A 9,379-nucleotide genomic window follows, 5' to 3' on the forward strand; every position below is an offset into this window, starting at 1 on the left:
CATCACCATTATAATCACCACCATCATCATCATCACCACCACACTCACCATTATCACAATCATTCGCACGTGATTTTGTTTTTTATTAATTAGTTTGGTTTTAATACTCTGCTGATGTTCAGCACGTCCCTGAACCTTTACAAAAGGATTTGTAGATGTCATTGTTTAAGTATAAAAATTATTTATGTGGCGTGTTTCCTCCGTCCTCTCCTGTTGGGCTGAAGTCTCTGATGTGTCGGGCAGCTTTGTCACCTCGTCAGAACGGAGAAAATAGGTGAATGATGGGACTAATCCCCGGGGGTTCGAGGGAGGGAAGATTGATGTCGCAAGGGACAACAAGGGCAGTAATATGTTGCCAGTGACACACACTCAGGTGGTGTAGTGACCCCCTCCACATCCATGCTGATTTGTTTTGTCCTCCGATGCTTTCTGGACGCGTTGAGGTTCAAGAAGTTGAGTTCTTCCACAACAAACTGGGAAATCCTAAGGTGTCTTCATGCAGAGCTGGTGGCGCACTGAGGTTTACAATGTAGGTGCTTCAGCAATAAGCTTCAATGCAGGTAAATAAAGAAAGCTGAGATCAATATGATTATTATTATAATTCCTCCCCCGGATGTATGATGTCAGATATTGATGTTGATGCCAACAGTAAAGATCACGTCAAATCATGCAGAGGATCCCCTGCATGCAGAGGATTATGGGTACGCTGACAGGCCTGACCCCTCCCCCTGTGGACACAGCACTCACCGCGCCCCTCCTTCCCCGCGCACACACGCACATACACACACACACTACAGATGCCCTTGCAGCCATGTGACCCCCTTTAACCCCTCGGCGTCTGCAGGTCCGTCTGAATCACCGTTCAGTGTCTGACGGATCTGTCTGTCTGACATAACGTTTGACTTTCATTCATCAAGAGAGCTTCCTCTGTTACCACGGAAACCGAAACCATCGTTTACTTGACCAGAGGGAAAAATGACCAGAACATTTGATCATCCAAATAGTTGCTGGTTTATTGTTGATTCACCAGTTAGTTGACTGGAAAGCAGTTTTTGAGTTAATTAAAAATGAGAGGAAAATGAACCTAATGACAATGTTTTCCTAAAATTAGTTGTGTTCTTTAAACCCAACTAAATAGTTTCTGTTCTTCTGCATTGAGAGTTGTTTTGATAAATGACTGAAAGTATGTCGAGCCTCAGACAGACCGCGACGTACTATGTATTCTATATATATATATATATATATATAATGTGAGAAGCGTGTGGCGGTGCACATGTCACATGCCACACATGAAGGTGATGTTGTCGGTGTGTTTTTCCTTCAAACGTTCCCACCTGACATTTTGTGTAAAAATCCTGGCCTTTGGGCCTTTGAGTGAAGCCAAAAGATTTCAGTGATGTCAGAGCAGTCACAGTAAGGGTTACGGCTGCACTGTGAGCTTCTCCATCGTTTGTTACGTCCTAGTTGTGCGTATTTGTGTCTAACTGCTTTTCAGTTTCAGGAAAATATATTCGTATTAGTAAGTATTCATTGTGGTGCTGTCATGTCTAAATAAAAGGCATTATACAGTGGACCTTCTGGGTGGAAACACAAATACACAAAGTAGTCAAATAAACACCTAAATGTGTATTTTGGGTATTTTCCTTCCACCAGTCTGAAAGAAGCATAACAGCCTCAAAAACCTCAAAATTGTCAAGTGCACAATGAGAGAGACGAATTCTGACTTCAAGGCGACAATGAAGAACAAAGTCCTTTAATTGTCACATTAAGGAAATGAATTCCCACTGAGACTCTTTTCTTCCGTGAAAAGTGAAAATAAGAAGAAATGAAAAGCTGACCTTGAACACAGTAAAGACGGGAGAGATGAAGCCGCCCCCTGATTGTTGTTGTAGGTCAACAGAGACTCACTAAAACCTCTCAACTCGTCTTTTGTTCTCTTCAGAATTTGATGAATTCTGTGCTGAAACTTAATGAACGACATGAGCAGACTCGGCGGAGATGTCTGATTGACCCTGAAACACGTCACTGGAGCAAAATGACTTACTGGAGCGTGATTGCTTCCTGCCTGCTTTTATTGTGTGCTACAGGTGTCGAATGACACAGCGCTACACAACCAAAGAACGCTTTTTTGTTAAATAGTGTGGCAAGAAACTGAGAATGCGCCCTTGTTTTTTTTATAGGGAAGATTTTTCCTTTTCTTCAAACTTAATAGAATTCCTCATTGAAAGATCTAATATTTGAAAAGGAAAGCTGTGATGCATTCTGGTAGTTGTGTGTTTTTCCTGTTTGCATCACTGTTTCTGTATCATCTCACTGTGGATGAATGCGCGCACTGACTGTTGATGTTGACCTTCACGTTGAGGTGTTTGTGTGTCTTCGTTCCTGCAGAAACCCGGGATGGATCTGGCCGACACCTACATCACCTTCATACGGCAGAACCAGGACATCCTGCGCGACCGCATCAACGACGAGCTGCACGTGGAGGAGGTGTTTGAGGTGAGCGCGCGCTCCCACGCTCTTATTTTGCCGGGTTTGTCCACAAAGCTCTTAAAGATATCTGTAAACTGCTTAAAAATAATATCAGTGAGCCTTTCAAAGTAAAAGTGAAATAAATATAAAGATGCACTGATTGGAAAGCACATAAACGGATCAGCTTGATTTCTTCTTGACGTTAAATGTGATATTCTTTAACGTGTGTCGAGTGAGACGTGTAGATCTTAGTAATGGTCCTCACAGGAAGCCGTGCTTCAGATGGACTTGTCTCCAGATGTGTGGCCACTGATCCGCGTCGTCTCCAAACACAACACTTCATTCGCTCCAACACAAGCTGCTATTGGTTCCCCGCTTCCTCTTCGGCTCCCGCTGCGTTCTGCTGTCACACGTTGTGTTTTCTGTTTCTAAAGATTAGATCTGTAGGATGCTGAGTATCTCTCAGTTGTCAATTTTCCTCCATCATGTCCTCCGTCTTCATGGCGTCTCCCAGCGGTTGCCCCCATCCCCTCTCCATTTCATACTCATCAAGGCTTTCTTCCCTTTAGATTTAGAAAAGGCTTCCGTATCTCGTGTATCTGTTTTCATTGGTCAAAGCGCCTATACAATCTAAATCAGTAAAGGGTATGATTTATAAAGAGATCCATTCTTTCTTGTAATTCACTGCTTTCCCCCTGTAGCCTTCACATTAATAACAGACTCGTGAGGGAGGACTGCACTTCTCTTCAATTAAAAGTCCTGTCTTTCTCCGCTCTATTTTCATTTGTAATGTGAGAGGGTGAAATATTGAATATATATATATATATACATATATATATATATATATATATATATATATATATGAGAGAGAGAGAGAGAGACATGTCTACCTGTCACCACGGACCAAAACGAGTCTGTTATTTACATGAAGTCCGGATACAATAGAAAACGATCTTTGGTATCCAGCATTAGAATCAAAGGGTCCCTGTTCCCCTGACGAGCAGCAGCAGGGTAGAAACACCGTAACACACTGACGAAGATATCAGCGATAGGTCGATTAGAGAAGACATGATGTCATTGAAAGAGCTCCAATCAAATCCCAGCGTTACTTCTATTACACTTCTGTCCTCCAAAAAGACCCTTTTCCTCCTCAGTAATTCTCCGTCGTGTTCAACTTTTGGGTCAAATTCCCGTCTCAGCTCGGCATTTGATCAGTAAGCTCTCATCTCCTCGTGTCCTTTTTGCAACGTGCACGTAAAAACTCTCAAAGTGCAAGCGGCACAATCCTTCACAGTCGGGCGCCGGCGTGCTCGAGGTCTGATTTCTTCGGCTTTCGGAGCAGCAGTGGTTTCCATTCGAGGCCAAAAACACCGACTGCTTCTGTTGACCCGTTTATCACTTAGCGGAACACCAGGAGCCGTCTGTCCGCCCCTCCATCCCACGCTGTCTGTTTTGTGCACTACCCCCCTCCCTTCCCCCCAGGATACAGATTTGGAAGAATATTTGTTAGCGCAGAGTTGCAAAACACACCTCGGCTCACCGCCCCGAGTCGATGCAGCGGACATGGCGGCTCAGACCCTCGCACACATTAGCGCCGCGGAGCCCAGCGATGGATTTCTGCCACCTGCCGCCTCCTCCGAGGGCTCTGTGTGTGTGTGCGTGTGTGTGTGTGTGTGCGCGTGTGTGTGTGTGTGCGCGTGTGTGTGTGTGTCTTGGTCTAATGGAGCTCAGAAGAGCCCAGTCATGCACCGAGGAGGAGGTGATGGCGGGGGCCTCGGAGTGTCTCCACTCAGCACCAGTTTGTGTGCAACAAAAGTAAACCTCGTCAGGCGTCCCGCCAGGTGCATTATGGGTATGCCGTTTGTCTAGCAAAGTGTTAGTCAACACGGACGTGTGTGGAGGAGGAGAAGAGCCCGTTAGCGTGTGTAGCGCATGTGAGCATGCACGCAGCGGCAAACGTGCATGCTCACATGCGCCTGTTGGTCTATTTGTGTACAAGAGCTCACCAGGGAACGCTTTGTGTGAATGAGGAGTGTAATGCGCAAACACACACACACACGTCAGATCAGCCTTATGAAGCAGCTGAGGAGGTGAAGACAGAAATGTATCAGAAGTCATTTCCTCTCGTGGTTTCCTTGAAGCGGCTCTGGTACAGCAGGTGGCTCGAGGGTTCGGCGTTTCACTCCCAGTTTAATCCTCCTCTACGAGTCCCTGAACAAGACATTGAGCCCAAAGAGGCTCTTAGGATTTGATAATACTGTGATAAATATAATGTTCCTAGGATTCGTTTTGAGAAAAATATAATAGAAAAATTCAAATTTTTGGAAACCAAACAAGACCTTTTGTTCCCCAAGGATATATTTTTAGTTTTACAACAACATAGAATAATTTTATTATATTACATATAAATATTATATATAATATATATTATAATATATTATTAGATTTTCTAAAGGTGACACCTGATAAAAGCACAAATAATCTCATGCCACAGATATTTCAGATGAGAAAACAATATTTTGAGTCTCAATTGTGGCACTTTTTAGGATTTAGCAGTCTTTTTTTTTTCTTTTTTTTGTTGCCAAAACCAGAATGTGTCAGATTTCTAAATGACATCATTACTGCGACACCACCAACGGATGCAGCCTCCGCTTGTCATGTAGAAATTGTTTCTGACAGGACTAATGCAGACCCACAATGCCGTGCAGACCCCCTCCGCCCTCCACACATTCCCTCCATCTGTTTTCACTCTCGTCCTCTAATCAGCTCAATTAAGGAGCGTCTTCGTACTCAATTTCCACGACTGTTAACGCGGCTGGCGAGGCGACCGTCAGGCAGCTGATTAGCCGCTCTGAGGAGAGCTCCATGCCCAGAAACTCAAATGAAGGACTCATTGAGGAGGAGGAAGGAAATGAGAAGAAATCATGTCAAAAGCAGCAAAATATAATCCAGTAATTTCCACATCCTCGAGCATCTGTTAAGTCAAGAGCACGAGGCGATTGTCAGCGAGCTGATTAGCATACAAGTCGAATTCCAGCGTATAAATCTTGAGGAGAGAGGAGGAGGTGAACATGATGGAGGACATGATGATGGAGAAGGAGGAGGACATGATGACGGAGGAGGAATGAAACATATAATCTGTCACACACAAAGGGGACGAAAAAATTAATAAAAGATGTCACACATGAGGCAACATTTCACACGTAAAGGTACTTCAACGTGCTTCACATAAGATACAAAAACATTAAAGACAGAAACTACTTCTTTTTGCTCCGAATAATGTTAAAAGTCTGTCGCTGCCTCTTTTTTTCTTCCATTAAATGTGATTGCATTTATTTTCACTCCAAAAAATAAAGGCCTTTCATTTTTTTAGTTGGATTTCAATCAACAAACATCTTGGAAGACGTAAAACTATGCATGACACTAATTATGTTATATCATCAATAACTAAACGTTAAAAATAAAACCTGAGGAGTTTCCTGTAATCGCAAAAACAAATGGGCCAAATTCCCAAACGATGGCCTCTGAATTCCGTGTGTGAGCCTCGTCTTCTGACTCTTCCCATCGAGGTTCAACGATTTCAAAGAGCAATCTTCTTCGGAGTTTATTATTTTCAAAAGAAGAAGAAAAGCGATCAGGAGCTGTGATTTAAATCCTTTGACAGTCTACATAGATCTTCTCGTATTTAGATGAGACACTATCACCTAGCTTACATTGAGGCGCTAGCGTGAAGGAGGTCAGGGGGGTCGATCCCACAATAGATGGAATCAAACATTTGCGTGGCCCCCGAACCACCACGGTGTTTTGGCTTTCGTCAAGTGAATGAAATAACCTTTGCACTGTTTTTCTCTCTTAGATTGGAAGGTAATTACAGTTCTTGTCGGAGTAGAATTAAGTGTGCGAGCGGCTCTTGAAGCAGATCTGAATATTACGGGTCATTACTGTGGCAGAGCAATTTTCCCGAGCATTCTTGTTTGACTGGTGACTCAATAAAAGCCGCCCCATTGTGTGCATTTTACCAGCAGCGAGTGAGGACTGCTCTTCAGGTGAGGGAAAAGGGTGCGTTTGATTTCGCTGCAGTTGCAGCACGGGTGGCAGAAGGTGCGAAGGCGGAGAGTTGAATGAAAACCACAAAAGACGACTGCTGCGAACTTTTTAAAGCAGAGCCGTGAACTCTTCCTCAGAAGAAAAGAGGATGCTGGCGGTATTCAGACCTTTTTAAATGAGTAAACCCAGTAGTTTGTTTTTTCAGAAGCTGCCGGCGAGCAAAATGACAAACTGTCCTTGTTCACAGAGCAGACATTAACATAACGTGTCTTTTAATCATGGTCTTTTGGAGGGGTTTCAAGATGCTCCTCAGCGTGTTCCTGACTCCTGGAGCAGCACGAGGATGCTTTCAGGGGCGTGAATGAAGCCGTTCAGCTGGTTCCTGTACAGAATGCGCTCTGGTGGTTCGAGGTCGCCTGATCCTCACAAAGAAATGTGTTATACCGACCTTTTACATGTAGGCCCTGTTTGATCGCTTTCAATGCTCCTGTGCTTCATGCTTTGAGGCTCGCTGTGCTCATATCCAGGTTTGAGGCTTGGATCTTTCTCCTCGGCTTGGTGCTCCACTTGGATTCACTGCCGATGTATTTGTCTTTTGTTTTGGCTATTTGCGGTTTAAATATCAGATCTCAGTGTGAACTGATCACGGTGTGAAAGACAAAAGGAATATTAACAGAAATGTAGAATAGAGCAGGCGTTTTTTCAAAATGCAGCTTTAGTCGATACTTAAACAGGTTGAAAAGATAGCGATGGAAGCTGGTGTAGAAGACATTAAGTAACAACTCTCTTCCTCTTTAGTCACCATTACAACCATTAAGAAGCAAAAGCAGCATATTAAGACATTCAGTATACCTTCAGTAGCTAGCGTAAAAGTGCTCATGCTAGTTATGCTAACGTTCTTTGCTAATGTTAGCTCCACTGGTTTTTACCTCACAAGTGGACCGAAGTTTGAACCCCCGAGTTCGGCAGCTCGGCTGTCGCCATATTTTTTGCAACTAATGAAGGAAGTGACCACATTGGGACTGAGAAGGTCCCCACGCGTTTGAAGTTAAACAGGAAGTGGGACTGCAAGTGTACAGTAGTGTGTTTTGTGTTTCTTACAGCAATGGTACAGCAGCTCCATGAAGGTTGTGTGCGTCTGGCTGGCGGACAGACTGGACCTGCAGCTCCACACGTACCAGTTGAAGACGCTCATCAAGATTGTCAAGGTAAGAGAGTTTTCCTTCAACCATTCACCAGAACCTCTGACAAAAAAATATAATTAGATTTTGCATTTGTAGAAAGAAGTTAGTTTTGAAATTCACAGCCGAGGTTACTTTTCCCTTCTGATCCAAAGTGTCTTTGGGAGGTGTGTCAATGAATGAACTGCACATTAAAGGAAAAAAAATCTTATTTTGGGGCATATTCATGTGTAACAGTCAGAACTGACATTGAAGGAGAAGAAGAAAAGACAAATCACACCACGAGTGTCCTTGAAAGCGGCAGCGAGAGGAGAGAAAAACTGCTCAACTGTGCCGCTCGCCGCTTTTGTCTCCTCCGAGTCGAGAATGTAAAGAGACGCTCGGCTTTAAGTTGAAAGAGACGATGGTAATGGCGTCCCCCTCAAGGTGAAAGCCCTTAGACGCCTCGGCCTTCAGCATCAAATGCTTTTTTTCTCTCTCAGGCGGCGAAGCGGCACGGGCCTCCTCCCGCTCGCCACATTCCTAAAACGCTCTCTGTTTGCCTCCCCCGCCCCTACAGAAGACGTACCGGGACTTCAGGCTGCAGGGCGTCCTGGACGCCACGCTGAACAACAAGAGCTACGAGACCGTCTACACGCGGCTGGCGGGCGAGGAGGCCACGGCGGCCGTCAAGTCCGGGGACGGCCTGCAGGGCATCAGCATGAGGGACAGCGACGAGGAGGACGACTGAAGGCCCGCCTCTGCGTCTCTGTCTAGTCTTTTGTCTAGTCTTTTGTCCTCGTCCTTTCGTCACCTCCATGTCTTCGTCCTCCTCTCAGACCGGGGCCTTCGGTCGCCGTGTGCGTTCCGTCGTAGATGAAAAGAAGGAAGGCCGTTAGTTCTGATCAGATGATGACAAAACGCACGCTCAGGTGCTAACCCCCCCCCCCCCCCCCCCCCCCCCTCCCCCCTCCCTTTGTTTCCCTCCACGTTGAAACGTCCTCCTCCCTCCTCTCACCTGAACAGGAAGCCCCGCCCTCCTTCAGGTGCAGCCGTACTGATGTCACTCTGCACTGCTGTGGCGGTCTTTGACTGTCTTTTTATAAGCGACCTGTTGCCGTTTCTTTCTTTGTGGAAAAGGGTAATAATGGTGGTTTGTTCATGAGGATCCATTACAGAAATATAAAAAGAGCTTAATGAACATTTTATCGTTTTCTTTGGTTATCTCACTGGCGTAAAAAGAAAATGGTGGTTGTTGTTGGTTGCTATGGTGACAGGGTCAGTCCTGTTGGGTAACTTACATGACAAATGTGACGTGACCTTTTCTAAATGTGTCTCTCAAGCTGACAGGATGAAACTGAAAACATAAGGACAAAGTCCAAAGTTGCTTGCGTGATGTGTGTTCAGCGGTCTCACATCCGCAGGAACGTTTGGATCTTCTGAACCTTCTGGAGATCAAAATGTCCCAAGTCTCTCAGTCGGTCGTGGTTTTTACGTGTCGGGAGGAGCAGCGTGGAGGCCCAGACTCTCTCTCCGAGGCGTGGTTCCGTCTGTGATCCGACCGACTCGTCGGGGGTCTGCCGGTGAGGTGAGGTCGGGGGTCGGCCTCAGCGTGGCTCATAGGGCGACGCCACGTGAAGAAGTATATTTATATCATCTTGTTTCAGGTGTCTTCTGAGTGTAATAAAAGTGTTTTTAAATCT

General features: G+C 45.2%; 1 protein-coding gene across 1 annotated transcript in view; it reads left to right on the forward strand.

Annotated features, from left to right (window-relative positions):
• The window catches only part of cadps2 (Ca++-dependent secretion activator 2), a gene marked incomplete in the record, with an annotated part of 66,545 nt that extends 57,166 nt beyond the window's left edge, over positions 1-9,379 (forward strand). The window contains 3 exon segments of the mRNA XM_078081966.1: positions 2,389-2,496; positions 7,620-7,724; positions 8,257-9,379. Of these exon segments, the coding sequence (XP_077938092.1) occupies positions 2,389-2,496; positions 7,620-7,724; positions 8,257-8,427 (384 nt within the window).

Source organism: Gasterosteus aculeatus, chromosome X (genome assembly GCF_964276395.1).
Source record: "Gasterosteus aculeatus chromosome X, fGasAcu3.hap1.1, whole genome shotgun sequence".
In the NCBI taxonomy this organism is placed as follows: Eukaryota; Metazoa; Chordata; class Actinopteri; order Perciformes; family Gasterosteidae; genus Gasterosteus; species Gasterosteus aculeatus.